The following is a 26,521-nucleotide window of genomic DNA, read 5'->3' as shown; positions in this document are numbered from 1 at the left end:
CGGCGGGAGCGTCGACTTGCGGGTCCGTCAACACATTTTGACACTGAGAAATGTACAGTCCGCTGCTGCCTTGGATCAAGTTGACGTATCATTTCAATCTATCAAAGGCTACAAATATAAATGATAAATCGTGGGACAATATCTGCGGTAGTTTTCATTTCGTTACATTTCTTCTTTTTTTAATTTTTGTTTTAGCACTAGAAAACAAGAAGGGCTAACTGTACGAGTTGGATTCATTATTAACGATAGTATTCACTTGAGCGATTTAACAATATCCTCCTGCAAGACCCACCCAGAAAACAAAGTGAAATAATAATCGCAGCATTCGAACAGAGACACTCCTGCCGACATGGCGAAAATCTGGACCCAAACCTGATCGCCCGATTGCAAATGGACTGTCGACTGGATGGTCAAAGGGCTCGATTGGAAGTTGGCCGTGTTGGCCTCCTCGACCCAGCCCATTCCGATTTTATGGCCGTTGAGGCAGAGAGATACGCCGAGCTGCAGTAGAGTCGGCGACTTGGGAAACTGGGCCACTCCCGTGAAAAAGAAATAATACGTCCCCGCTCGAGGCGCCGTGAACTTGCCCGTTTTCAAGTTCATGGCGTTGCCGACGTTCAGTTTCTCCAGATGGAACGGGATCGGAATGTTCATAATGAAGAAGGGCGTGTTCCTCTGGACGTAGAAATAAGTCGGATGTGATTTGACGTCGTTATATCCAATCCACTTCTGCTTTTCTAAATAGAATCATTTTATTCAACATTGATGAATAATTGAAGATGACTGGAAAATACCTTCGCCGTTACTCAGAAAATTGCAATAAACCGTTTCGACCGTCTTGGTTCCCATGACCGAATACAGTCCGCTTTTCGTGTGTCCGATTTGGTGCAGATCCGAACAGGAACTGGGAATTCTCCCAATGTCCACAACGTCTTCTCTTATTCTCGCTATTTTAAAGAATCAAAGTATACAACGTCATATTATTATTAATTGAAATGCTTGAACGTTGAAAAACCAACAGAAATACGTATTTATACCGTTCAATGCCATTTTCAAATGAGCCACCTCCGATTTCAGACTTTGCCATTCGTCGGTGATGGTCAATTCGGGGTGCTGGGCCAAATTGATGGCCGTCGACAGGACGGCCGTTGTGTAGCGGACGCGCACTTTGCGATTCTGGAACGCCTGTCTGTCGTTTAATTTGGCCATGTTGACCCTGCTCAGTTTCATTGGCTTGGGCACGAATTTCACTCCGTCCCACTCGACGTGATCTTTGCTCTCCTGGTAGAGTTTCGACAGCTCCTCGTTCGAATTGGCTCCTTGGCGGGAAAAATCCGAATCGACTGAGGCTGCAACTTTGACGGCTAGCGTCTTGACGTCCGTGGCAACTGCTAATTTGATGGTATCGGTATAGGATTCCTCCAGCTTCTTTTGGTTTTCCTTGTCCATCTTGCTGTGCCGTTCGTTCAACGTTTTCGTCGCCTTATCCGGTCGATAATTGTCGTCGTTCCAAAAAACGGACTGCCAGATTTTCTCGTTGAATTTCGTGATTTCCTTCCTGGAACTGATGAGCAATTCTTCGAGGATTTTGTAGATTTCCTTTTCGGAATTGGGGTCAACGACGTCCGAGTCGTCGAACGAGTCGATTCGGATGTTGGTGGCCGTTTCCGCCAGCATCCGATTCGCGTCTTTGGCCGTCAGGTATACCTCCTCTTTACGTCTGCCGAATTTCTGCAAGAGACTATTCACCATCTCTCCGGAAGTGACGCTCTCGATGCGGATGACCGTTTCTCTGGTTTGCGACGTCTGCGACGCCAAGCTGAAACGCAGTTTGAAGTGGTCGAACTGCTCCGGACGGGAGCGCATTTCCGACGCCAGTTGGTCGCAATCCTTGAGATCCGGGCAGGACAGACTAAAGTTAATGAAATGATGATGATTCATCGATTTCCATTCGGTCGGCAAGGAGAAAGAGGCGCTGGACAGCGAGCTGGTTAATATAACGTTCTCAAAGGGAATGAGTTGCACCTGGTGGTCGTTGACTTTCTGCCCCAACACTTTTGTCACGTATTCAACGACTTTTGTTTTGAGCTCCGCGTTCCAGAAGTAGATGCGGAATCGCATCTCTGCCTGGTTGGTCACGTTGTTCAACAAACTGACGGCACTCGTGTGATCCAGCAGCGAAATGGGGGCAAAGTAATATTTGCATTTTTTGCACTGATCTTCCGGGGTAGATTCTTTGTGGTTGCTGGCGTGCTCGTAGACGTCGATGCCGAAATGGCCGAATTCCATGGAGCCGAGCGTGTTGGGCGATATCTGGAGTTTGGCCCACGAGGAAGGCGGCGAAGTATCCTGGCTTGTCACGGCAGCATTAACTCTTAATGAGCCAATCAGGAGGAGAAGCACTACATCCGCCGGAGTGACCATCATATATCCGTTATTCAAAAACCTGGTAAACAATTACAGATCGGCAAAATGATTGCCGTCAAATAAAATAGCAAGGGGGTATTTTTAAAACACGTTGTGATGCGAATCTGCCTGCGGTTGGTCTAGCGCACATTGTGTGCAGTAAACGCCAGGTAACAAACAACAAATACTGCGCATCGGGAATTGATGAGATGAACAAATATAAAAACTAACAAACAAGATAAAAATAGATTCGCGATTCAAAAAGGCCTTTTTCGTTTTTATAAAGTAATTTAGTCTTTTGCACGGAGCGGTTTCGCTTTTAAAGGTGTACATTGTCAGTATATAATGGGACGGCGAATTATTAATGAAGAACAAGTACTACGATAATCTAAATAAAACGTTTGGAAATATTCCAACATTACCCGCGTTTTAGTTAACAAGATTAATAGCTAACTATTCATTGTTTTAAACAAATAAACGTTGAATTATACGGATAATAGGCTATGGCTACCAAAAATAGAAATATTTTCTATATACTCACAATTTCTCCTGATGTTATCTTATTTCAGTATGACGGGAAAGGCGATCCTGACTTGCGCGTTGGTTGCAGACTCACGAAATGGTGGTTGTGTAGTTGGAATATATTTACCGCGTCTAAACATAGTTGCACATACGCCAATGCCCAAACGTGTCTCGGAACATAATTTAATAATTTTATTTTGGCAAATTCTTTTAGCAAGTCAGCTGTGACTTTTGAAGTTACAGGTATTCCACCATTCCTTATGACACAATAAACCTCAAGGTCTAATAAGCAAATCCCACCCATCTAAAGAAATATTAATTAAAGTGCAAATACATTTTTTTAGGGGGTTTACTTATACTCCTTTGTTGAATTTTAGTGACACACTAATCAGCAGTCATAGTTTGTACTAGGGATTCGAAGTTTTCTCGACGCCGAATAATCTTCCAGCTGTTACCATCCACCAGCACTTCTGCCGCTCTTGCTCTCATATTGTAGTTGGAAGCCATGGCCATCCCGTAAGCTCCGATGTCCATAATGGCCATCAAGTCACCTTTGACAGGCTCTTGCGGCAGTCGGCGGTCGACGGCCAGGAAATCGCCGGACTCGCAAATTGGACCGACGATATCATACGTCCCTTCCTAATTATTAGTTACATCTATTCAATTAAATTTCAATTGCAATTTTTTAAAAAATTATTGAATTACAGATGAAATAGATTTTCGAACTGGTAGCACGTGATGATAAGCTTGGTAAAAGCTGGGCCGTATCAGGTCGTTCATGGCAGCATCGACGACTACAAAATTTTTACCGCCGTCGGGACTCTTCTTGTTACCGAGTACTTTGGTCACCAGAATACCTAATTTAATTTCAAAACGCATAAAATGAATAATGAGAATCGTGAAAATTTGATTTCCGCATCACCCGTATTGGCCACCAGAGACCTTCCGGGTTCGATAATCACTTCCACATCCGGAGGCAATAAAGAGGCGATTGCTTGAATCAATTCACTGGTCGACGACAATGGCGATTGCTCTTGATTGGTGCCGTGGTAATAATCGATTCCCAAACCACCGCCAATATCCAGATATTTTAAGTGCGCATATTCTTGCGTTATTAACTAAATGAATAAAAAAAAACAATTTCTTACGTTAAAATTTGTCAGATAAAATGAAAATTTCGTCACTAAATACTTTTTGGCGAATGTCCAGTAATATACGAGTGACGTTGGAATAAATGGATGCGTCACGAATCGTGCTTCCAACGTGACAGTGAAGTCCGACCACTTGAATGAAATGCTCAGCTCTTAAAAGCTCCAATACCTTTCAGAGAAAAATGCAAAACGGTTATTTAAGAAAGCCGATTTAACCTAAGCCTATTTTAACCTGATCAAACTGATGCAAAGGGATTCCAAATTTGCTGTTCTTCAATGCGGTGCTCAAATAGGAATGGACAGGTGTGCTGGACTGCTCCAGCCCAGGATTAACTCGAATCAGAACTCGGGCAGTCTTTTGCAACTGCCGAGCAACGCTGATTATATTTTCAGCGTCGAAATACGAATCGACGTTGAGCATGCAACCATTCTTCAGTGCCAATCGGATCTCCCACCTTTTCACACAATGCGCAAGAGTAATTTACAATTTAAATTATTCACGTTATTTTTATATTAAAAAAGTTATTTTTACATTTCTTTGCCGTTGCCGTTGAGAAGGATCATTTCAGGAACAAATCCGGTGTTCAAAGCTGCCTTCAACTCGTAGCCAGATACTGTAACAGCTCCGCAATTTTGTTTCCTCACCAAATCCATCAGGTGCAGATTTGGGTTGGCTTTAACGGCGTAAAAGATGTGCATTCGGCCGCTCATTCCAGCTGATTGAATCGCATCTTTGTAACTCTGTAATTTAATCCGTTTCATTATTTAAATGTGTTCAAATTAAGAATGAAGAGAAGGATATACTATACTTGGATGTTTCGGTGTAGTTGCGCTTGACTGTAAATATACAACGGTGTGGCCGATCTGTCGTCATCATCATCACAGCCACTTGTTTTCTCCAACTCGTTCTTCACAATTTCAGTTCGATTTTTAAAAAACATTTGAACTAATATAAAAAAAACAGTTTCAGACTTAAATAACTGGTAAACTTACTTCGATTTGATGTACAGGTGAATTTTCACAATAAAAGTTATCATTCAAGTAATAAAAAGCTGTAGACAACTGAGCCTGTTGAGCGTTCGCCATGTTTTTTTTTGTTGTTTGGATATTTCAAACACTGCTATCAAAAGGATTTGTAAAATAACTGATAGTACAGGCTGCAACAAAACAAATAATAAAGCAAAATTGAAAGCGGGGTTTTGATTCATCCACCAAAGGAATATTTAACTCAGTACTTGGAGGCAGTCCCACCTATAACTACCTATAACCACCTATAAAGTGTCTATTAATGACAATACACGTAGGGGTAGGGTGGTAAAAAAGAATTTGCTAAAAATTGTAGTGTTACTAACCGTTAAAAATAAATAAGTATTACCTTAGGTGGTGATTTGGCGCTTGAAGATTCCTACCCTACCCCAACTTCACGACCACCTAACCTGAGGCTAATAAAATCATTAAAAAATGAAAGCAATAAAATTACTTTGACTTGATGTACAGGTGTATTTTCACAACAAAAGTTATCATTTATCAAATCATAATAAAAGTTGTAGAGAGCTAACCTTGATGGGCACCGGATTCCGCCATTTTTTGAAGTGGTGTTTGGATTTTTTAAATATTATTATCAAAGGGATTTGTAAAATAAGTTATATCAGTTCAGTTCAGGCAATTAAACAAATAAAAAAGCAAAAATTGAGAGCGGGATTTTGACTCATCCCCTAAACACTTTCCTTACGACACACGATCAAAAAAATGAAAAACCTTACTAATAATAACAACCGCAGACGGACCAACACTTTGGCTTTGGCGCTACGATGCCATGGCCGACGTGCCTTTAATGAAATCGAATTGCACTTGTTCCAGCTGGACAGCAGGTGTTTGGTTGAGGATTTTAAGGTCCTCTATGTGTTTTTCAAACCTGATGACGCATTGACTCAATTCTTTCTTGCAGATACTTTCAGCTCCTTTGATAAAAAGAAAATAGAATTAGTTCCTGATTCTTATTTGAAATACAATGGCTTACTTTTCATAATAGGGCCACAATCTGATAGGGTGAGCTTTTCTTTTTTCCAATTGTCATAGATGAAAAATAAAACTGACGAATAGCACAAATTGGCAACTCCTAATACAGTCTCCTTTTCCTGTATCATTCTAGAATAAATAAATAAATAAATTGGTTATTTCTAATTGACTGATGTTGTTCTGCAGAAAACACACATACTTGTCTAATATTCCATCTTTCAATGCTTTTAGAATAATATTGGAGACATTCAGACTTAAAACCATAAACGGAAATCCTTGACTAGGGTTGTGAGAGAGATTCACAATGTTTGACATGAAAGGCAAAGTTTCGACAGACAGTGACACAGCCAAAGGTTGCAGAAGGCCTAGGATTCCTACTCCTCGGAAATCAGTAGCTGGATCTGCTCCCTATCGGGCAAACATAAAATTTTATTTCAGGGTATGTCTCAAAGAATTTCTGGTACAAGTTTTTATTTACCTGAAATCCAATAATTTCCCAGTGAGTTCCAAGGGCTGCGGGACTTTTCAAGCCTGTCAATTTGTTAAACAATGTGTAGAGCATTTGCACATGGACAGAGTCTTCATGACTGAATGGGCCTGCACAGAAAGTGTTTTAGTTTCATTTTGTGAAACATCCAAAATTATAAGGAAAAATTTTACACTTTGAAAGCTTGGTTAGCACAGTTTTATCGGCAGAAAGTTCAGATGGCAGCAAATTGGATTTCGGATGCAAGAGGCTGCAGAAAACGGATAACCAACCATATTTCTCTGGGGGTGGTGGATCCTTGAAAAGGAAACATTAAATTCATCAACATTAATGGGAAATCATTTAGAAAACAATACGCATACCTCTTCAAGGTCGATATTTTGCTTTTTCAGATGGTTCCACACACTATCTAGATCAGCGACCTGAGGCATCTCGATGCGGGAAACGTACTGTCAGAGCCCAGCTGTAACAATCCACCTGCTGTACACTAATGCATATCGGACTATGTTGACTAGTGACTAACCTTGTGTAAACATATGGCAGAATCTTATTCGTTATTTTCTCTCAATAAAATAAACTGTCCCCGATCCACTTTTGGCACCCGTCGTCAACGACTATGACTCCATGACAAGATTTTTTTGTTGTGATGAGCAAGTTCCATCTAGCGGTAAAAACCAAAAGAATAATTTTTAAAAAAGCCAAAAGCAAAAAGCGATGTTTTCCATAAAAATATTTAATAAATGTTGAAATAAAGGGGAAGTATAAAGTCATCAATCTCCACACGAGCAACTATTTCGTCTCTCGTTGGTTTATTTATCAAACTTTTTTTCGAAATCGAAAGAGCATCAATTATTTTCGCATCACGTCACGGAAAATGAGTGGTTGAAAAAATCTGATGATGGTCGAATCAAAAAGGTTGATGGACTATTTTGGTACTGCAGGGGTTTATAGTCCTTGATTTCAAGGACAGGGTAATGAGTACAAGAACCTGAAGGGTTATTCCAAAGACGTTTTTCATGAACAGTGCTCGTTAAAAAGAGGTTTCACTTGTATGCGCGCTTCGAATTATTCGAAATGATTAAACTGCCAACTCACCTGTAACAATGCCCCAAGTTGAATTAATTCCGACGGCTTCAGAATGCGTCCCCTAAAAACTGCTTAAAACTTGTCCATTCCGTTTTTCTATTACAAGCCGACTAGACCTATGCAGAAAACGTATACAAAAATTAAATTATGTTCGCTTGATGACCTAAAAGGCTAAAAAACGCTTCTGTCGTTAATTTCCATTGATATTCAATAAGATTAAGATCATCGTCAGTATTCCGAAAGATATTAATTCGTTTTTTGCGTGGTAGAAGTTAGCGCAATTTTTTCAAACTAAAAACAAATATTAGATGGGAGTTGTTTACCGAGTATAAACAATTGGATCACATTTCTATATCGGCAAACTTGAATATGAAATTAGGGGGTACGACGTACCCGAAGCGACAAACAGTCGAACACTCCCAATTATCTGCGTTGATTGCTTCGAGGGTTTTCAAAGATGGTTTGGCAGTCCAGAGTGGCAGACACTATATTTGCATAATGTTGATAATGGATCATATCCATAATTATTATTTAAAAAAACAAAAAAAAACAATCAACCGGTAGTATATAAGACGAAGTCCAGTTGGTAAATTTTTTAGTGTTCCAAGCGACACGGTCGAGAAGTCGCTAGCAACACAGCAATAAGATGTCGAAATTTTTCCTAATTCTTACCGTCATTTTGGCGTTAACGTCCAACTGCTGCGGTTTGGATAGCATCGAAGAAGAGCTGCTGGAAGACGTCATGGAAGAGGAGGATCCAGTTGGCGTTGACGAAAATTTCTTCCAGAGGGCTAACCGATTCCTTCCGTATCCGAATCCGTTTCCTTGGAGACGTTGGTCTCCTCTTCACTACCAGCCGAGAAGTCGAATTCCATGTAAATAAATAAAAAATCAATCACTTAATTAATTTCACTAAAATTCTATCAATTGTTTCTGTTACATTTCGAGTAGTCGTCAATTACGGTTACAACAACGCCGGTCTCTTTCGACAGTTTGACACGGCACTGGAAAATCCCTTTGGCAATCAATTAGGTCTGATGACTCCACAATTGCCCATCGATAGCGAAGCGGCAGCGGCAGACTTGATCTTGAATTCAGGTTTGCTTCAGAATGTCGGAGAGTTCAGACAACTGGTACCGGCAATAGCCGGAGACAGTTGCAAGTCGCCCACTACCAAGGAGAGTGGCATTTGTTCCACCAGTGCTGCCTGCACAGCGGGCGGCGGCCGTGTCAGCGGGTCGTGTTCGGCGGCCCTCGCCTGTTGCATCCGTAAGTTTCCTGTTGCATTCATTCATTAATCGATTGTGACAATTATACGTCAACAGGGGTGATTAATTCGTGTGACGACGGGTTCGGCCGACAAATCAATACCGTTACGCTCAACAACACTTATTGGCAGTCGCCTGTCAGGACCATCGCTCCTTCGTCCAGCTGCTCAATGACTGTCCAGCTGGACTCGACGCTACCCGAACAAGCCAAACAACAAATTTGCCAAATTCGGTTGGTTAAAAAAAAAAAGATCTTAATAGAAATTGTAATACAAATACTATAAGGCCATTTTTCCATGCATTAGGTTGGATTTCGTTTTGTTTACAATTTCTCAGCCGGATGCTGAATCCGCCTGCAGTGGTGACTATTTCGAAGTAGCCGGAGCCACAAACATAGTCCCAACTATTTGCGGATTCAACAACGGACAGCACAGTAAGTTGAATTCAAAACGCTCAAGTGTATACTCCCATTATCAATTAGTAATTTTCATTTTGTCTTACAGTGTACCTGCATGTACCGCCGTCACCTACCGACGTCCAACTTTCGTTCAACTTCGGACCTTCAGACGGCGAAACTCGTCAGTGGAATATTCTGATTGCCATGATACCTTGCAGCTCAAAAGTTCTGGGTATACTCCGCGTCTATTGCCATCTATGAAAATAAAGAAACGAATGAAATTAATTTTGATAAATTTGCAGCACCACCCGATTGCCTTCAATACTTTAGCACTCGCACGGGAAGTGTCAAAACGTTCAACTGGCGAGACGTCGGTAGCGTCGCCACCCGCCAATTAGCCAATCAGGATTACAGCATCTGTTTCCGATCGGGATCATCTCAGGTAGTATATTGTTGAAATACTTTCAAATCAATTAAATATGTAGTTTAATAAATTGGATGAACTGTTAACGCAGAGACAAATGTGCGTGACACCCTGCGCTGTGGTGACGACGCAGTTACCGTTTAGTATCAGCACTCCGTCAGCTATCCCAGCTCTCGATCCTCTGGTTTTCACGGCCGGCCAGAGTCAACTGGGATCGCTGAATTGCAACAACGACTACCTCGTCATTCCGGGAGCTTTCAATCTTGGCAATCTGGCGCCTGTGACCAACATGGCGTTCGATCGCTTCTGCGGAGAACGACTCAACGCCCTGCCAGGGAACGCGGCCTCCACCACCGTTTGCAGTAAGTTCAATCGCAACTTAGAAAAATAAGAAATAATGATTTCAATTGGGTTAAATTGATACAATTTTTGTTTTCCTTGTTTAGCTACTGCGACGCCGTTCAGAATGCTTTACCGCACCAATCGCGACGAGACGTTGACCCCGTCGATAGATCAAGCCGGAAGCGGAAATCGTGGATTCTGTCTCAACTTCCGAATTCAGTAAAAAAAAGATTCCATTTGCCTTGTGCATTTACTCCTGGCTGGTGGTTGGGGTTTCGGGATTCATTTTAAATAATGTGAAACTACTTTGGAATATTTATACGTTCAAATAAACAAATCGACAATGTAAAAGCTATTTGGTATTTGTACATGTTGCATTTTAAAATTGGCGCTTCGGACAAGCAGCTGAGAATAGCTCACTGATGCAACAGCACACTTCGTGATTGAGCCAGAATCACGAAAATCCCCCGAGTGCAATCGAGGCCTTGAACTTGTTGCCGATATAATCGATCATTTGAGCAGAGGCTGATGAGGGCGAAAACATTGTTTACTCGACTGTTCACGGTCGCAAAGTCGAGTCGTCAATTATCTTTCAGCCAAAAGATTTCAACACGATATTGCGTGCCGACTTGCGAACGAACGAACGAAAGGTTCACTATTTGGCAAAGGGAAATCACAAAAAATCCTGCCAAATCCCCAACAGTCTTGTGCAAATTAACATGAAAAACAAGGCGCAAATATGATTACGCTGTACACACGGTAATTAGCAGGTCCTCATATTGATGCAGCAACAAGATTTTGCATTGCTGAATAGATCGAAACAATAATTTAAAAAATATATTTCTCATCGCATCAAAACGACCAACGGATTCTGTCTGGGTTTTCCAACAATCTTTCACGTATTATAGGGTGTGGAACACGCAATCCATCACGCAATTGTTTATCAATTTGAATGTCTGATAGCCGCGTTCAAAAATCCCCGCGGGAATTTAAACCAAAAAAATAAAACTGAGACGAGTTCCGTGTCGTCGACCGAATGCGATGGCTGAGGTCCCGCACGTGCAGTAAATTCACAACTTCCAGGAATTTAAATTAACAAACGACCTTCTATATCATTTTCTTGATGTGACTTAAATTGATATTGGACCTTATGTCTACTGCCCCCCAAAAATGTAATCCCTTTTCAACTTTTCACGAATGTCAGGGTCCCTCGCCTTTTCTGAACGGCTAATAATTCCAAATTTCGTTGTTCCGATAAGCAAATTTTGATGTTTGCAATTATTGCGACATAGGAAATAAAAAAGTGTAGATAATTTTCTGCTCTGATCGTCGAGTTGCTTGACCTCAAGAGAAGAGATAACGGTGTGGTGAATGTACTCGGCAATTGCACCGAGTCCATACACAATGATGGAACTGCTGAAAAAAAACAAAAAACATTTCAACGCTTCATCATTCCAAGGGCAAACGCGAGATGTAAATTATCAAAAGGACCAAAAAAAAATGGGGGGACTCGTACTAAGGCAATTAGTAGGATGAATAAACGATAGCACTCCGCCCTTTTCCTTTCATAGTGTTTAGACATCATGGGAGCGAAGCTATATATATAAGACAGAGCGAATCGAATCTTCCGACTCTCTGTCACATTTCGCGGAGAAAATGTCCAAACTTTTGCCACTCCTAACCGTTGCGTTTGTATTGATGCCAATAAGTCGAGCTTGTAATAACAATAAAGGCGAATTATTCATGCCAAAAGAACTAGGTCCGGGCTACTACTGGACATTAAATCCCGACAATGTGTTTGGTGGACTTTACCGTCAGTTAAACGCCAATGTTCCAGCATTCCCAGGTAGGTTTTTCAAAAGCGGTGGTCTATTTCCCTGCATTAATTGTTTCAATCTTTAATTAACGATTCGTTTATTACAGGGCCTTTTATCCCACCATATCAACGGCGTACTTTCCAAAATTCAAATAAAAGACCTCCACTCAACTTTAGGCTGTCTAACAAATATTTCCCAAAGGGTGAGTAAATGCTATTATAGGCTTTTTACGTAATATAATTCGCTGACCTATTTATTATGTCCAACAGAAAAAAATTACGATAACAATCAGCAAGCCGAAGGCCGATTAGCTCTTGGTGGTCTGAAGGCATCTCTCATCAACGCTGGGCTATTCAACAATCGATTCACGCCAGCCAACACGTGGAGGCCGTTTTCCAACCTTGCCAACAAGTCGCCCGTATCTCTAAATCCCAATTTGGAAAACTCGATCTCAACTTTCGACGGATGCACGTCACCTAACGGGGAATCCGGAATTTGCGCTCCAGGAAACATCTGCGCGCTATTCGGCGGTCGGCCGAGCGGTTCCTGCCTTCTGGGCAAAGTTTGCTGCATCAGTAAGTCTAAAGTTGATTCCTCTTCTATTGACTATCGTCTAAAAATTTCTATTATCTTTTCTCGACAGATGCCATTTCAAAATGTGGAGCGAGTGTAACCCTCAACAACACTTTCTGGCAATCTCCAGCGACCATTAGCGCCCCGTCTACTTGTTCGCTAACTGTCAAACTGGACGCCAAGTATCTTGAACAAAAGATGCCTATCTGTCAAGTCCGGTATAAGTCAATTTGCTTTTATTTTATTTTATTTATTACTAAGTTGATTTTAATTTCTTGCATCTAGTTTGGATTTTATTTCGTTCACGACCGCCCAACCGACAGCCGGAACCTGCACGGAAACGTTTCAAGTTAGCGGATCAATTAATCCGGTGCCAATTATTTGTGGCGACAACAGCGGACAGCACAGTAAATTTAATTTAATTCAATCAAAATTAATTTTCTTCTGAATTTTAATGGCTTGAAATTCCCGTTCAGTGTATCTAAACGTCCCGTCATCCGACACTACTCCAACTGACGTCCGTTTAATGTTCAATTTCCTAGCTGGGGCCGGCAGTGGTTCGCGTTCATGGAAAATCAAAATCGCTATGCTCCCGTGCGGAGCCTCATACCTCGGTAACTTGTCAATCGCTTTGTTATAACACCAGACCAATATCAACTTAATTTTTTTTTAAATTTATCTATAGCCCCGAAAGATTGCCTGCAATTTTTCAGCTCATCTTCCGGTACCGTCAAATCGTTTAATTGGATGGACGTCGCTGGCGCCGCCACCCGTCAACTCAACAATCAAAATTACGACATTTGCTTCCGGACTGCGGAAGTTAACAACCAGGTAAAAACCATACAATTTTTATAACTTTTCCACGCCTATAAAAATTATTTCTAATGTTCTTTTTTGGTGGCCAGGTCGCAAATCGGTTGTGCGTGTCAGTTTGCGCTGTGACAAATGGTGGCGACGCTTTCTCCATCACTTCGATTCCGGTTTTGGCCAACACTGCCAATTCCGCAGTTGGCACAGTTACTCCCAACCCGGCACCTCCACCGGCAGTTGATATCGCCGTTTGCCTCTACGATTTTCTCCTCATCGCCCAAGGGACAGATCCGGCCACCGGAGTAGTTGCGGATCGTTTTTGCGGGAATCAATTGAATCCGGCACTGGCCGGAGCACCCACCAGCGTCTTAGTGTGCAGTAAGTTCTTATACATAAAAATTAACATTTTTACGCTTCACGGTAGAAAAATAAAAAAAAAAATGAATTGAAATATAAAAATGATGTTTCGATTGCATAACCACAGCTCGGACTAGACCGTTCAGGCTCACCTATCAAACGGACAATACGGAAGGCGCGGTGGTTGTGAATCCGGCGACGGGGATTTTAGTTCCGGCGTTTGGAGATGCGGGAAACGTTGGATTTTGTCTCGACTTTCAACAGAGAACGAATTAAATTGTACTGCTATTGTTACCCTCGTATTTCATTGTAAACGTAAACATTGTCATGTAGCGCCTATGTATCTAGTTATCCGGCTGCGTCATCATTTCGATTCGGCAATACTATATTACACGAGTTATTTAATGAACCTCTAGTCCCTAATTTTGTAAACAGAAACGGTAAAAGAAAACAGTTCCAGTCAAAGGCCTTACTTAGGAATAATCGCACCTCGTACTATTATCAAGATTTAAAATCAACGCCACCCAAACAGTCAATAAAGGAAGAATAGAGATCCAGTTTTCCTACCTTTATGTCTGGGAAATACGGCCAGGTATCCACAGGTGCTCCATCCGCAGAATAGTTGAATTATTCACCAGAATAGTTGAATTCACCATCCGGGATAGGAAAAAGAAAGTCCTCGTGAATACACCCACACTCACATGGGTGTACACGAGGACAGAGGGTTTTTTAAGAATTGCGGAAGTACGTAATCCGGCCGATATCGGTAGTTTCTCCAATCCGGATGCTGTTTATCTAAATAAAAAATTAAAAAATGGGTTACGGAAAATGTTTTGCAGAAACAAGTAAGGAAAAAGTTGAAAATGAGACAGCTTGGGTAAACACTTATTTCTAATAAACAGGATAATTAAAAGTTTCCATGTGATACACTGCATTGATGTGAGTCATGCATCATCCATCATCCAAATATCGTCTAGCAAGGTCACAGGTTAACAAAAGTAATTAAAATCATTACCCAAGCAATGATACTGTTGAGATTTTTGCTGATGAGAGGACAATACTAGCACAAGCAAAACTTGAAGATCATGTGGTTGTGAGTTATGACGGCTGGCTCTCTGGTCTCAAACCTGTACAAAGGAAAAGGTTATTACACAATGCAAACCAAAGTATCGACAGGGTGCTTACATGATGGTAGTAAGGCACTAACATTTCACAAATCTAGAACAGGTTTAACTTTTCTATATAAGCTTCCATAATGATTCGTATTCTTAATTTTATTCACCTGCTAAACAGCATGGAGTGTGCAATAAGCCATTCCATAAAGAGCCACGACACCAGAGTTCCCACGGCGACCGTATTTTGGTAATTTTATTGGTTTTGCTATTTTTCGTACACCCACGTGTACGTTTTCAACAAAGTGATCGTTCCATCACTCCTATACCATGGTTCCATTTTCTTTGTCGTGCTAAACTTCGTCTCGTTTTTCGAAAGTGGTGAACAAAGCCAAAGCAGACGACACTAATATTCAAATTAGCCATGCTTTAAAATAAGATATCGATAGAAATTTAAAATCGACTTAAAATTGGTGGAATCTCTTTCAAGAGAATAACTTGACCTTGGTCAATTTCAAAATTATTTTACCATTTGTATTTTTAAAATGCCCATCTGGGGAATTATTACACGAACGGGAAAAATGCTGAGTCATTCTCTAGGCCTATACGTCCATGCATAATCAAAAATGAAAGGGGAGTGGTGGTCGTTGACCGCATAATGCGATAAGCCCTCAAGAAACGCGTGACATAATTATATCTACTAGCTGTGTTTAACGTCGTGACTGAAAATGTTTGGAAACTCCATCATTTGCCAATTATATTCAAGTGCCTGGCAACAAATTCAACGATTAGAAAGAAATTATTTTCCCATTTATAGTTGATCTCACACATAGGGGAAGTTGTATCCCACTTGTCAAGTTCAAGGGCGAAAGCTCTTTCAACATATCCCATCATACATGACGTGTTTATCCGTTCACGCAAGTTTTCAGTTGATCCCTTTTATGCAAAGTTGTGTATAGTATCATAGCTCAAAAAGAACACACACACAGCGATGTTCGGTAATTACAGTGTAGAATATCTCATCAAAGTAAAAAGCTTTTGAATTTTTATTTGAAAAGAACAAAGTTGTATGGAATTAAACGCATTTTGAACCAAACCCAACAGCATATTATATAATCCCATGAATAAAAATGGCAACCGAAAAGATGAGAAACATTCAAAAAATTTAAAAAAATTTGGAAGGCATTCTAAAATAATAATAATAAAGTTGGATTGAGGTTTGGACTTTTTAATTTGCTCTCTCCTGGAAATCCAGACAAAATCCGGCGTTGTTGACATCGGCAGTCGCAGCAATAACAGTACCAACGGCAGCAATGTCCGCTTCGGTGGCGTCCGTTTGAAAGATAATTCTAAATGGTTTGATTCGACCTATTGACGAGACGACGACAAATGTAATTAAATTTATAGCTAGTCCAAATAATTCGACTCGACTCTATAACTTACTGCACACTGGGACGCTGGCAGCTGCACCGGCGGGGATTGGATTGAACTGCTCTCCGCAGAAGCGATCGGCAGCTAATCCGGTGGCCGGATCGGTTCCGCCGGCGATGAGCAGGAAATCGTAGAGGCAAACAGCCAGGTTCGCGGCATCGATCGTTCCCACGGCGGAATTACCGGCCACGGCGGCCGTCGTGAGAGAAAACGGAGCTCCGCCGTTGTTCACTGCGCAAGTGGAGAAACACATCCGGCTCGACACCTGTTTGTCAATCTCTTCCGTCCGGAAGCAAATGTTGTAATTCTGATTGTTGAGCTGGCGGGTGGCGGCCACGGCGACGTCCTGCCAATTAAACGACTTGATCGTGCCGGAAGCTGAGGTGAAATATTGCAGACAATCCTTCGGGGCTATTGAAATGAATCAAAAATTATTATGACGTAATTTAATTTAATTAAAAAAACAAAATTTCTTTTTATTTGAAATGAATTTACCGAGATAGGAGGCGCCGCACGGAAGCATGGCGATTTTGATGTTCCAGGAGCGCGTGATGGTGCCGGTTCCCGCTGCGAAATTGAACATGAGCTGGACATCGGTGGCGATGGTCGCCGATGACGGCACATCAATGTACACTAACAAATAATTATTTCAAAATGATTTGCACCCGAATGGCCGAATTCTATGCTTCACATATTCGATATACTCACTGTGCTGTCCGCTGTTGTCGCCGCAAATGATCGGCACTGTGCTGGTGGAGCCGCCAACTTGAAATGTGTCCGTGCACGTTCCGGCTGTCGGCTGAGCGGTCGTGAACGAAACCAAATCCAAACTAAAAGACATAACCACATTGTTCATTATTCAAAACGACTTGATGTGGCAATCGATTGGAGAAGATTGAAATTGACTTACCGCAGTTGACAGATGGGTCTCTTTTGCTCAACGAATTTGGCGTCCAGTTTGACAGTTAGCGAACAGGTAGACGGAGCGCTAATGGTGGCCGGAGACTGCCAGAAAGTGTTGTTGAGGGTCACACTCCCGCCGCATGATGTAATGGCATCTATTTAAATAGCCAATATCATTTAGACCTTTCACAATTTGAATAAATCATTAATTTTTAGACTTACTGATGCAGCAAACTTTGCCCAGGACGCAGGAGCCGCTCGGCCGACCGCCGAACAACGAGCAGATGTTTCCCGGAGCGCAAATTCCGGCTTCCCCATTGGGCGACTTGCAGGCGTCGAAGGAAGAGATGGGATTTTCGAAATTGGGATTGATGGTGATGGGCGATCGGTCGGCAAGATTGGAAAACGGCCGCCATGTGTTGGCCGGCGTGAATCGATTGTTGAAGAGGCCCGTGTTGATCAGGGAAGCTTTCAGACCGGTGATGCCGAAACGGCCTTCCGGCTGGCCGTTCCTATCGTATTCCTCATTGTCTATTGAAATTAGGATTGAAATAATTAATTAGCCATCAGGATCATTGATTAACTGATTATAATAACTCACTTTCATTGGTGAAATAATTTTTCAAGGGCTTCAGGCTGCTGAATTTCGGTCTGCTGAGCGAATTGCGTCCCTGGTACGACATAACACGGTCTGTCAAAAAAGAAATTAAATTTAAAAATTGCGCGGGATTTTTAAAAATGTTTTAAAATTGTAATACCTGATGGAACGAAATCATTTTGCTGCTGGTAGTAAGGGAAGTTGAATGGCTGCTGATGAGGGACGTATCCGTACGCATCGGCCCAATAATCATCTGAACCTTGTCGTGTGGTCGGAAATTGTTCGTATAGGTCGTCGTCGCACGCGCTTGCGGCTTGCGTGAACACGAACAACACAACAGGCAACAGCAGAGACATTTTCAACATGTTGTGGATATACTTGCGTACAGTTCGTCTAATATCCAACTACGAATATCCTCAGACGGTTCCGGCCTTTTATACTCGTTCAGGGTTGGACTTTTTGGGGTTTTTTTTTCGAAAGTTGCTGATGGCTGTCGGGAGATCCGACCGTTGCCATTCGTTCATCACTGTGATGATGAATAACACACTTTACACCATTTATCTCCCACCGTTTCCCAGCTCTTGCCCTTGGAATCAAGCGTTGAACCTCACCCGTAAATTGGCCGTCTCCTTTTTTGTGCATATCATATGTATACGCCCGCCGTCGTGATTTTCCTTTTTTTTTTTTTCTTCCGGCTGCGCCACGTAATTTTAGAATTTTTTGTTTTGTTTTGTTTAATTCAATACACCCGTAGAACAATGTCTTCTGCAACAGGATACTAATTAAATACAGTTACATGCATTCTTTTTTTCAAATCTTGGATTGAATTAAAACGAAAAACTGTACACAGTTAAATGAATATTTGAATATGGCGCGCTCAGACAGCTCGAATCGATATGCGTCGTCATCACAGGGCATATATCTATTCTTAATCTTCGTTCTCAAGTGGGCGATCGATTTCCAAATTGAATTTCTGTTCGTATTTCAAGCAGAATCCTTGATTGCCTAGAAGCGGATTAGCATCGACGACGGGAGTGATTGACTCGTCCCCATTCGTCCGGTAGAGCAATCGAAAGGGCTTGGCTGTGCCTGATTGTAATTGAACGAAAAATAATTAACCAATTCGATTAAAGTCTAATTTAAATTACTGCAAATCGTTTGGGAGATGTTGCCGGACCCGACTTGTGACAGAGTGGTCCCGCAAAAACGATCCCGCTGTTTAATTGGAATGGTCGGCGGCAGACTGAATCCTCCGGGGAAGACGATGTAATCGTTGGTGCACGATTCATCACCTGCGGCTTGGCTAGTTCCAGGAACATTCCCGGATAGACTAAACGGCAGACCGCTGGATACCTCACAGTGTGAAAGGCAAAGGGCAGTAGCCACCTGAGCGATCGCCTATATTATGCAAATTAATTTGTGTTACATATTTAAATAGGAATCAATTTGATTGAACTATGCTTACGTGATTGTTGACTAGTTCCGTCCGGAAGCAAATGTAATAATCCTGGCCGGCCAGTTGACGGGTTATCCGGCTGGATTTATCCTTCCAGTTGAATGTCATGATTGAACCCACTGGAGAGGTGAAATACTGCAGGCAATCATCCGGAGCTAAAAACAGGAAATGAGCTGTTAAGAAAAAGTTAAATTAATCAACTTAAATATAATTACCTAAATAATCCGCGTCGCAAGGTAGTAGAGCAATTTTGATGTTCCACATGCGATGGATGTTGGAAGTGCCGAATGTCATAACAATCTGAACACTTGACGAAATGCGAGGGAGCATCAAGTAAACTTTTACGACAATAATATAAATATTAATTCACTAAAAATAAGAGTTGAATCATTTAAAAAGCTTGTAATATACTGTGCTGGCCGTTATTGTCTCCGCAAATGGCCGGGATTTTGTTAACAGCTCCAGCCACTTGAAAACTGTCAACGCTGCAAATGGTTTCCGCATTGGGTTGCGCAAGCGAAAACGTTAGGAAATCGAGTCTATTCCAAAAGATTTAAAAAAGAAATATAAACCAGAGTATATCTCATTACAAAAATGTGATAATGTACTACCGTATCTGGCAGATTGGCTTCTTTTGTTCGATGAGATGCTGGTCCAATTTGATTGTCAATCCGCAACTGCTCTCCGAACTGATGATGGCCGGTGATTGCCAGTAAGTGTTGTTAAACGTAATCAGCGGCCCACAAGAGTTCACCTCATCTTTGGCGTAAGAATATAATAAATATTATTAGACAATTAAATAAGAGCTGGTTAGAACTCACTGACGCAACAAGTCAATCCCATTTTGCAGAATCCGTCGGTGGCCTTGCCTCCGTAATAGGAGCAGACGGGAGAAATGAGACAAATTCCCGAGTCTTCTCCGTTGGTCGATTCGCACGGCATGAAAGTCGACAGCGGATTGACACTTCTCATTTTGGATAAATATTTATTGCCGTTAGCGTTGCCGGTGGGCTTGCCCCGATAAGAAGCTATTTTCTTGAGGAAGCGACCGGTGCGCATTTCTTCTTCTTTACTCAACAAAATAAGATTTTCTCGCCAATTTTCTTAATTAGACAAAATTTTGGAAATTTAATTTTACCTGAACTCAATTTAGCCGAGTGTCCGAATCTGCCCAGCAGACTGGGCATTTTACCACCGACATTTTCAATCACTTCACTGGGAAACTGGAGTATGGCACTGAATAAAACTACAAGCACTAGGAAACCAATCATCTTGTTGACTATCGGCGACTACACAATATATTGCGTCTGCCGACGTGAAAGTGACACTGGACATCTCAACTCCTCCGTCTAGAAGTTGCACTTTGTCGCGACCGGAATCTTTTCCATTTCTTTTTCGTGAGCGCATTGTGCTGCAACAACTACGTGTCAAGGAGATACACATTTGACATTAAAACTCTCAGCAATTTAATGGATTCTTCTGGGTATATGCTGGGGATGAAAAAAACTGGATGTGTATTGTTCAAGTTCATTACTCCAAGTTGTTTTTTTGGTTTTTACCTGGATCAGGTTTGACTACTTTTTTTTATTCTTCCACTTATCTCTCAGAAATCAGTTGATGCAACTCCTCGGCTGTTAAAAACATCCTTCTGCCATTATAATCTTGACTGACACTGAGATAGGAATCTGATAAACCGTGTTCGCCAGCTTGTACTACAGTTTAATAGTGAATATTTCCAGAAAGTTTATTCCCATGTCATCCGACATTCTTGTCAACGCGCTTCACCGAAATGTTTATCTAGGACTGCTATCCTTCTCGTTTGTTTATTCCTGTATGAATCGCAATCACGTTTACACTTGGAGCGCATTTAACAAAGTCCAACATAATAGTCTAGATTGCTTGGTTCTATGTAATCGCAGCGGCCATGATTACGAATTAACAAGCGGATGGAATGATTGCGCTTTTTTTATTTCAGCCAAAACACGAGTTGGCAATCAAAGTATTATTTTAAAAAATTTTAGAATGCACGAAGAGCAGATCAATTAGATAAAAGTCTAGGAAAAAATTGATTGTGAATTTCGGTGCGATTATATTTTAATTCGTCGCTCGTTATCCTATATTCACAATTGATTGAAATTAACTATTAACATTCTCCCGCTACCAGTTTGAACTTAAAAAAATAACGGTCATTAAAAAATGTGTTGAATTGAACGAGAAATAATTTTATTAGAATTGTACAATTTAAAAAAGTTCCTTTATTTTTTAACTTGGATTATGGCAGCAGCTGCTTACGGTTTTTAAGTTAATTTCTGTTCGAAATTTAAGCAGAATCCTTGGTTGCCGATTAGCGTCGAATCCATCGGAATGGATAGCGTGTCGTCACCATTGGTCCGGTAGAGCAACCGGAAGGGTTTGGCCGTACCTTGAAGGAGGAAATAGCATCAATCAACATAGAACATATTTATAAGCCAATTAATTATTAGACTCACTGCAAATCGTTTGCGGCTCGATACCTTCGTCCACTTGGGACAGAAGAGTCCCGCAGTAACGATCCCGCTGATTCAGCGGTGTAGTAGGCGGCCAACTGTATCCGCCGGGGAATACAATGTAATCGTTACTGCACGACAACGCTCCGGATGCTTGACTAGTTTCCGCCAAATTTCCGGACACGCTAAACGGAAGTCCGCTGGTCACTTGGCACTGCGATAAGCACAAAGTCGTGGCAATCTGAGGGCTGGCCTGTTTAAAAAAATACATTAAATAAAATTGTGGAAATAAATTCTGAAATAGTTTTTGGCGCGTAATTCAAATGACGATTAATTTTATTATTACCTGCCGTTGGACCAACTCTTTTCTGAAACACATGTAATAATCCTGATTGGCCAGTTGGCGAGTCGTCCTGCTGGACGTGTCCTTCCAATTAAATGTCATCACCGAACCCACCGACGAGGTGAAATATTGCAGGCAACCTTCCGGAGCTTTTTAAAATTCATTTGTAATTAAATGAAAACCATAGTTAATAGAAAAGGATTTTAATTCTACCTAAATATTCCGAATCGCATGAAAGCATAGCGATTTTAATTCGCCAGATGCGGTGGACGGTCGAAGTGCCGAGTGTCATGAGCAGTTCGACTTGATTGGAAACTCGCGGGATCATTAAATACACTTTTTAAAAATAAATTGCGTTAATAAAATGAATCAGTGACATCATCTTCGTTTGGCTTATACTGTGCTGTCCGTGATTTTCACCGCAAATGACTGGGATTTTATTAGTTGCTCCGGTCACTTGGAAGTGATCCACGTCACAAACGGTGTTCGCATTGGGTTGCGCAAGCGAGAACGTTAAAAAATCAAGTCTGCAATTAATTAATGATAACAATTATTTAGTTTATTCCTATAGGTAAAATAATTAAATGATTTGGCTGACCGAATTTGACAAATGGGTTTACTCTGCTCCACTAAATGGTGGTCGAGTTTGATAGTCAAATTGCAACTGCTTTCCGAATTGATAAAAGATGGCGATTGCCAGTACGTGTTGTTGAACGTGACCAACTGCCCGCAGTTGGGAATCTCATCTTAATAGTAAAAATTGCCAGCGCGTTTAAAAATGAATAACGATAGAAGGAAATTGAATTAAACCAATTAAACTCACTGACGCAACAAGATAGTCCCATTCGACAGCGGCCGCCAGTTGTCGCCCGGCCTCCGTAGAACGAGCAGACGGGCGGGAGAAGACACACTCCCGTTTCCGACATCAAATTCTCCTGCGACGACCTGCACGGCATGAAATTCGACAGCGGGTTGACCGTATTTCTCACTCGCCGGAAGAAATCCCTTCGCCAGTTAATCTTGCAAGGTAATTTCGGGAAAAATCGACCGGACGTCACCTCGTTATCTATTTAAATAAATAATAATCACAAAAGTTATTGTATTATTTAGATTATTTATTTCTTACATACCCCAGTCATCTTCTATTTCGTTGGAATATTCAAATGTGTTGGGGAATCTTGACCTTTTTCCTATTCGATTGCCACTAGTTGCGTCTAAACATTTAAATTGATGTAATTAATTTCATTAAACTTTATGACAAGCTTTTGACTCTTACCGGAGGCGCAAATTGCGCGTTTAAACCAATTGGAATTGAAAGGATTCAGATTTGTGAAATCTTGTCTCCGACTGCGTCCGATAATTTCGTTATTATTCAAGGCACTATTCCCCGGTAATTGAAGTGTGACACTAAACACGATTAACATTAATGCGACACCTAACATGGTTTAAAATCCAGTGGGTTATATTTGATCCAGTGGTGCAAAAAGCGACTTGCTGTCCAGAAGATCTAATGTCTTGTGTCATAACTATTCTTCACGGGGTACTCATTTATTGCTGGACAATAATAACGGACATATGCTGCAACGGCTCATCTCCTGGCTGATATGTTTGGTATGCGTGGGAAAAAACTGGAATACTATTGTTTGTGTCACACTATATAAAAGGCGAGTTCATTATTATACGCTGGATATTTTTTCTTTCGAGTTAAATGCTAATCAGGTTTTTTCTTCAACTAATTTTCTTCTTATCTCTTGATTTGATGGGAGTTTGAAACATATCCCGCGCCATTTTAAATGTATAAAACGGTTGAGGCTTCTCTTTATTCACTGTTAAAAGTTCGTTGTTAAAAGGAATCCGACAAAAAGATTTCCATTTCTGATAATTAGACGACCAACTTGAATGACATTCCGTGATATCACGAAATTGTCGTCAATTTTTAGTTGATTTTTTTTTTTTTTTTTTTGCTTCGTAATAAAGGTGACGGTGAAACCGGTACTATAAACTCGGTCAGGGGTGAAAAAGATTCTTCGGCTCTTATCGGAACTGTAACGCAACAGATAATATTTAATGGGAGAATAACCCAAAGAAATTGTTTTGAGGCATTTGAAAATGGCGCAATCAAACAGTTATGCTGCGCATTGATGATATGCGCATGTGCGTGAAAATGTCCATCCGTTAGCGGGAAAAAGAAGGTCAATGCTATAGGTGATGTCCGACACAAACGACTGGACTTTATGTTGGCTAAGTGGGAAATGGACCCATGTAATGTTCGGCACGCTCACGCGAAGCCAATCCTTGCCAATTGGATGCGTGATGATGAAAATCAATCGAACAAACGAAATGTGTAATTCATTTGAACCATGAATTTAAAAAAAAAAAACAAATTTGATACATTCCACTATTATTCCGCTTCATCGGGAAATTTCCGTTGGCCATATAAATTTTTTTCTCCGCTTCTTATAAGATTAAAATTACCGTAAAAGCAATCCCCTGAAAAAATAAAAATTAATTCCAACCATTCCGGAAATGACCTTAAATACCGTTTAGGAATCCTTGAAGTTGACTATGTATTCATCCGCAATCGCGGCATATAATCGGCTAACAGTTTGTCACAAACAAACAAAGGTTAAAGTCTATTTTAGCCGACCAAAACCTTACTTAATTCTACTTTATTTTTACTTTATTATACTTAATTTTTTCCTTAATTCTCAATTATTACTACACTCACTTAATTTACACTTTACTTCACTTCACTTCACTTTACTTTACTTCACTTTACTTAAATACGAGAAATTTCACGTACAACCTCTCGTTCCCTACCGTGTAGCAGACTGGCATCCTGTCAATATTATTAAAACACTGTTGCCAAAAATTCATAATTAATACATAATAGTGAAATATTATTTAGTTTATTTATTTTCACATCGAAGCAATGTCGATTAGCACTGTGGTATAGCACTGGATTAGAAATTCATGGCTCAGTGGTTCAAATCCGAGATCAGGTGAAATATATAAATTAAATTATTTTTATTTTAAAGTAAGGGTCAATCAAGATTTACTTTACTTTTTATTTTAACGTTATATTATTTTATCCTACTTTATTATGAAGTTCATTGTGCCATATAAATACAGCTTTATTCAAATTATTACAGTTTACTTTATTATGATATAACTGTAAATGTTATTAAAACATTTTGCGTATCGAGGAAGTGTCGATTAGCGCTGTGGCATAGCACTAGAATTCTAACATAATGGTTGGTGGTTCAAATCCACGATCGATGAAAGTAGCATCAAATCATTATAAACTTTACTGTATTATTAACAACTTGTAAGTGGCAATCAAGTTGTTACTTTATATTACTATACTTTATTATTCATATAAAGGTCATGGAACTTTACTATATTATATCATGATGAAGATACTTTACTTTACTTTATTATGATTTTGACGTTTCATGTATACTTATAAGATAAAGTAAAGTATAGTAGGTTAGGTTAGGTTAGGTTAGGTTAGGTTAGGTTAGGTTATATTAATAAGTATAATATGGCTGAAAAATTTCGATGTTTGTTGGCTGTTTTCGTTAACAAATCATTTAGCGTAAAAAGCGTAAGTTGAAATGGTGGGCTTTTGGGGGACAATCTGGATAAAAATAAAAAAAAGGGGGGGTTGGGGGGGTCTCCCCCCCACAAAAAAAAACATTTTTACTGCGATTCATTGCCAAACACTGCACATTGATAAAAAATTTACTTTTATATTTAAGTTTATCATGTGTTGCGTGGAAAACTTATCAAATAAAATTTAATATTCAAAGTATAAGTATGGCTCAAATTGTGATGCATGCAACGTCTGAGAATTTCCGTAGCAGACGACACCTGAATTAGTTTGATTTTTGACGGTGGTAGTGCAACATCTCAGGAATTAGACGGGCGTATTTTGACTAGACTTTTTGTAGCTAATAACGACTCAGAAGTGTATCACAGATTGTTCGTGAAACCAAAAACTCGCCATCTTAACTGCAGAATTTGGGATTTGCTTTTACGAAGAAATCATGTTGATTCCTTAATAAGGGACATAGAGTTGTGCTGTTAAGTTCGTTTTGTATTGCGGCAATTGGATTACCTTTAAGTAAATAAAGTAAGTGGTATTTTTACTTTACCTATCTAATTCACTTTGCTTTACTTAATCTAGATAAGTAACTAAGCGGGAATAAGCCCGAGCATACCGTAAAAATATAGTTGTTTTTGGTTATAGTATAGTAAAGTATAATGAAGTATGGTTTGATGCTTTATTATACTTTATTATACCCACCCAAAACCCCTGTATTTCCTCGCTACGCTCGGGCTCATTCCCGCTTAGTTACTTTTCTAGATTAAGTAAAGTAAAGTGAATTAGATAAGTAAAGTAAAGTAAGAAGTTGGTCGGGTAAAATAGACTTTTACCCAAACAAAATAACGCAAAATAAATAACCGGTGGTCTCTTTTATCCTAAATAAGTTTGAAAGGGAATCCACTCGTGCGGAAACCATTTGGCCG

At 40.5% G+C, this 26,521-nt stretch overlaps 8 protein-coding genes and 1 long non-coding RNA gene across 9 annotated transcripts; 2 read left to right on the top strand and 7 right to left on the bottom strand.

Moving 5' to 3' along the window:
• Positions 1 to 202: 202 nt before the first annotated feature.
• LOC124205587 lies at positions 203 to 3,067 on the bottom strand. The gene is made up of 4 exons (XM_046603034.1): positions 2,948 to 3,067; positions 1,038 to 2,446; positions 795 to 947; positions 203 to 737 (listed from the first exon to the last, which is right to left on the bottom strand). The coding sequence occupies exons 2-4, from the start codon at positions 2,425 to 2,427 to the stop codon at positions 253 to 255; spliced, it is 2,028 nt and encodes a 675-aa protein (XP_046458990.1). The 5' UTR covers positions 2,428 to 2,446; positions 2,948 to 3,067; the 3' UTR covers positions 203 to 252.
• A 38-nt stretch (positions 3,068 to 3,105) lies between these two features.
• Positions 3,106 to 5,211, bottom strand: LOC124205590 (diaminopimelate decarboxylase-like). Its single transcript, XM_046603038.1, has 8 exons — positions 5,073 to 5,211; positions 4,889 to 4,987; positions 4,612 to 4,820; positions 4,312 to 4,534; positions 4,120 to 4,248; positions 3,851 to 4,046; positions 3,634 to 3,785; positions 3,106 to 3,567 (listed from the first exon to the last, which is right to left on the bottom strand). The coding sequence occupies exons 1-8, from the start codon at positions 5,163 to 5,165 to the stop codon at positions 3,313 to 3,315; spliced, it is 1,356 nt and encodes a 451-aa protein (XP_046458994.1). The 5' UTR covers positions 5,166 to 5,211; the 3' UTR covers positions 3,106 to 3,312.
• Positions 5,212 to 5,559: 348 nt separating this feature from the next.
• LOC124205591 (ELMO domain-containing protein 3-like) lies at positions 5,560 to 7,255 on the bottom strand. The gene is made up of 7 exons (XM_046603039.1): positions 7,109 to 7,255; positions 6,948 to 7,048; positions 6,759 to 6,882; positions 6,577 to 6,695; positions 6,298 to 6,506; positions 6,100 to 6,227; positions 5,560 to 6,040 (listed from the first exon to the last, which is right to left on the bottom strand). Exons 2-7 carry the CDS (start codon positions 7,014 to 7,016, stop codon positions 5,886 to 5,888), a joined length of 804 nt encoding a protein of 267 aa, XP_046458995.1. The 5' UTR covers positions 7,017 to 7,048; positions 7,109 to 7,255; the 3' UTR covers positions 5,560 to 5,885.
• A 1,002-nt stretch (positions 7,256 to 8,257) lies between these two features.
• On the top strand, positions 8,258 to 10,457 carry LOC124205589. The gene is made up of 8 exons (XM_046603036.1): positions 8,258 to 8,546; positions 8,623 to 8,940; positions 8,997 to 9,171; positions 9,245 to 9,372; positions 9,443 to 9,568; positions 9,639 to 9,778; positions 9,852 to 10,122; positions 10,207 to 10,457. Exons 1-8 carry the CDS (start codon positions 8,318 to 8,320, stop codon positions 10,323 to 10,325), a joined length of 1,506 nt encoding a protein of 501 aa, XP_046458992.1. The 5' UTR covers positions 8,258 to 8,317; the 3' UTR covers positions 10,326 to 10,457.
• Positions 10,458 to 11,733: 1,276 nt separating this feature from the next.
• LOC124205588 lies at positions 11,734 to 14,068 on the top strand. The gene is made up of 9 exons (XM_046603035.1): positions 11,734 to 11,948; positions 12,026 to 12,121; positions 12,189 to 12,494; positions 12,563 to 12,710; positions 12,778 to 12,899; positions 12,969 to 13,106; positions 13,178 to 13,323; positions 13,398 to 13,680; positions 13,787 to 14,068. Exons 1-9 carry the CDS (start codon positions 11,759 to 11,761, stop codon positions 13,933 to 13,935), a joined length of 1,578 nt encoding a protein of 525 aa, XP_046458991.1. The 5' UTR covers positions 11,734 to 11,758; the 3' UTR covers positions 13,936 to 14,068.
• Positions 14,069 to 14,366: 298 nt separating this feature from the next.
• On the bottom strand, positions 14,367 to 15,190 carry LOC124205584. Its single transcript, XR_006879404.1, has 3 exons — positions 14,942 to 15,190; positions 14,675 to 14,786; positions 14,367 to 14,454 (listed from the first exon to the last, which is right to left on the bottom strand). It is a non-coding gene; the product is annotated as an uncharacterized LOC124205584 (long non-coding RNA).
• Positions 15,191 to 15,961: 771 nt separating this feature from the next.
• On the bottom strand, positions 15,962 to 18,229 carry LOC124205583. The gene is made up of 8 exons (XM_046603032.1): positions 17,864 to 18,229; positions 17,707 to 17,796; positions 17,328 to 17,636; positions 17,113 to 17,260; positions 16,911 to 17,032; positions 16,698 to 16,835; positions 16,215 to 16,613; positions 15,962 to 16,139 (listed from the first exon to the last, which is right to left on the bottom strand). Exons 1-8 carry the CDS (start codon positions 18,066 to 18,068, stop codon positions 16,000 to 16,002), a joined length of 1,551 nt encoding a protein of 516 aa, XP_046458988.1. The 5' UTR covers positions 18,069 to 18,229; the 3' UTR covers positions 15,962 to 15,999.
• Positions 18,230 to 18,507: 278 nt separating this feature from the next.
• On the bottom strand, positions 18,508 to 20,526 carry LOC124205582. Its single transcript, XM_046603031.1, has 8 exons — positions 20,298 to 20,526; positions 19,981 to 20,226; positions 19,771 to 19,918; positions 19,571 to 19,698; positions 19,375 to 19,497; positions 19,169 to 19,314; positions 18,852 to 19,101; positions 18,508 to 18,792 (listed from the first exon to the last, which is right to left on the bottom strand). The coding sequence occupies exons 1-8, from the start codon at positions 20,428 to 20,430 to the stop codon at positions 18,632 to 18,634; spliced, it is 1,335 nt and encodes a 444-aa protein (XP_046458987.1). The 5' UTR covers positions 20,431 to 20,526; the 3' UTR covers positions 18,508 to 18,631.
• Positions 20,527 to 21,365: 839 nt separating this feature from the next.
• On the bottom strand, positions 21,366 to 25,142 carry LOC124205581. The gene is made up of 9 exons (XM_046603030.1): positions 23,265 to 25,142; positions 23,119 to 23,202; positions 22,812 to 23,054; positions 22,587 to 22,734; positions 22,388 to 22,515; positions 22,202 to 22,324; positions 21,992 to 22,137; positions 21,649 to 21,898; positions 21,366 to 21,581 (listed from the first exon to the last, which is right to left on the bottom strand). The coding sequence occupies exons 1-9, from the start codon at positions 23,428 to 23,430 to the stop codon at positions 21,457 to 21,459; spliced, it is 1,413 nt and encodes a 470-aa protein (XP_046458986.1). The 5' UTR covers positions 23,431 to 25,142; the 3' UTR covers positions 21,366 to 21,456.
• Positions 25,143 to 26,521: the final 1,379 nt, after the last annotated feature.

This window comes from Daphnia pulex, chromosome 10 (genome assembly GCF_021134715.1).
Source record: "Daphnia pulex isolate KAP4 chromosome 10, ASM2113471v1".
Classification (NCBI taxonomy): Eukaryota; Metazoa; Arthropoda; class Branchiopoda; order Diplostraca; family Daphniidae; genus Daphnia; species Daphnia pulex.
The sequence above is the reverse complement of the archived record's forward strand: the minus strand, read 5'-3'. Positions and strand labels throughout refer to the sequence as shown.

What these genes read in the sequence shown, in the direction of transcription:
- LOC124205587 (XM_046603034.1), bottom strand. Translation starts at nt 2,427, where the DNA reads ATGATGGTCACTCCGGCGGATGTAGTGCTTCTCCTCCTGATTGGCTCA. An exon ending in TTTGAAAATGGCATTGAACG is followed by an intron (nt 948 to 1,037) that starts GTATAAATACGT and finishes TCTTTAAAATAG; the next exon opens with CGAGAATAAGAGAAGACGTT. An exon ending in TTTTCTGAGTAACGGCGAAG is followed by an intron (nt 738 to 794) that starts GTATTTTCCAGT and finishes GATTCTATTTAG; the next exon opens with AAAAGCAGAAGTGGATTGGA.
- LOC124205590 (XM_046603038.1), bottom strand. Translation starts at nt 5,165, where the DNA reads ATGGCGAACGCTCAACAGGCTCAGTTGTCTACAGCTTTTTATTACTTG. An exon ending in AACTACACCGAAACATCCAA is followed by an intron (nt 4,821 to 4,888) that starts GTATAGTATATC and finishes ATTAAATTACAG; the next exon opens with AGTTACAAAGATGCGATTCA. An exon ending in CTTTGCATCAGTTTGATCAG is followed by an intron (nt 4,249 to 4,311) that starts GTTAAAATAGGC and finishes TTTCTCTGAAAG; the next exon opens with GTATTGGAGCTTTTAAGAGC.
- LOC124205591 (XM_046603039.1), bottom strand. Translation starts at nt 7,016, where the DNA reads ATGCCTCAGGTCGCTGATCTAGATAGTGTGTGGAACCATCTGAAAAAG. An exon ending in GCTAACCAAGCTTTCAAAGT is followed by an intron (nt 6,696 to 6,758) that starts GTAAAATTTTTC and finishes CTTTCTGTGCAG; the next exon opens with GCCCATTCAGTCATGAAGAC. An exon ending in AAAGATGGAATATTAGACAA is followed by an intron (nt 6,228 to 6,297) that starts GTATGTGTGTTT and finishes TATTTATTCTAG; the next exon opens with AATGATACAGGAAAAGGAGA.
- LOC124205589 (XM_046603036.1), top strand. Translation starts at nt 8,318, where the DNA reads ATGTCGAAATTTTTCCTAATTCTTACCGTCATTTTGGCGTTAACGTCC. An exon ending in GCCGAGAAGTCGAATTCCAT is followed by an intron (nt 8,547 to 8,622) that starts GTAAATAAATAA and finishes CATTTCGAGTAG; the next exon opens with TCGTCAATTACGGTTACAAC. An exon ending in GGCCCTCGCCTGTTGCATCC is followed by an intron (nt 8,941 to 8,996) that starts GTAAGTTTCCTG and finishes ATACGTCAACAG; the next exon opens with GGGTGATTAATTCGTGTGAC.
- LOC124205588 (XM_046603035.1), top strand. Translation starts at nt 11,759, where the DNA reads ATGTCCAAACTTTTGCCACTCCTAACCGTTGCGTTTGTATTGATGCCA. An exon ending in TAACAAATATTTCCCAAAGG is followed by an intron (nt 12,122 to 12,188) that starts GTGAGTAAATGC and finishes TATGTCCAACAG; the next exon opens with AAAAAAATTACGATAACAAT. An exon ending in ATGCCTATCTGTCAAGTCCG is followed by an intron (nt 12,711 to 12,777) that starts GTATAAGTCAAT and finishes TCTTGCATCTAG; the next exon opens with TTTGGATTTTATTTCGTTCA.
- LOC124205583 (XM_046603032.1), bottom strand. Translation starts at nt 18,068, where the DNA reads ATGTTGAAAATGTCTCTGCTGTTGCCTGTTGTGTTGTTCGTGTTCACG. An exon ending in AAATGATTTCGTTCCATCAG is followed by an intron (nt 17,797 to 17,863) that starts GTATTACAATTT and finishes CTTTTTTGACAG; the next exon opens with ACCGTGTTATGTCGTACCAG. An exon ending in AGACCCATCTGTCAACTGCG is followed by an intron (nt 17,033 to 17,112) that starts GTAAGTCAATTT and finishes TATGTCTTTTAG; the next exon opens with TTTGGATTTGGTTTCGTTCA.
- LOC124205582 (XM_046603031.1), bottom strand. Translation starts at nt 20,430, where the DNA reads ATGATTGGTTTCCTAGTGCTTGTAGTTTTATTCAGTGCCATACTCCAG. An exon ending in CGGAACTAGTCAACAATCAC is followed by an intron (nt 19,102 to 19,168) that starts GTAAGCATAGTT and finishes TGCATAATATAG; the next exon opens with GCGATCGCTCAGGTGGCTAC. An exon ending in CATCTCCCAAACGATTTGCA is followed by an intron (nt 18,793 to 18,851) that starts GTAATTTAAATT and finishes AATTACAATCAG; the next exon opens with GCACAGCCAAGCCCTTTCGA.
- LOC124205581 (XM_046603030.1), bottom strand. Translation starts at nt 23,430, where the DNA reads ATGTTAGGTGTCGCATTAATGTTAATCGTGTTTAGTGTCACACTTCAA. An exon ending in TGAAAATCACGGACAGCACA is followed by an intron (nt 22,325 to 22,387) that starts GTATAAGCCAAA and finishes ATTTTTAAAAAG; the next exon opens with TGTATTTAATGATCCCGCGA. An exon ending in CGAGCCGCAAACGATTTGCA is followed by an intron (nt 21,582 to 21,648) that starts GTGAGTCTAATA and finishes TCCTCCTTCAAG; the next exon opens with GTACGGCCAAACCCTTCCGG.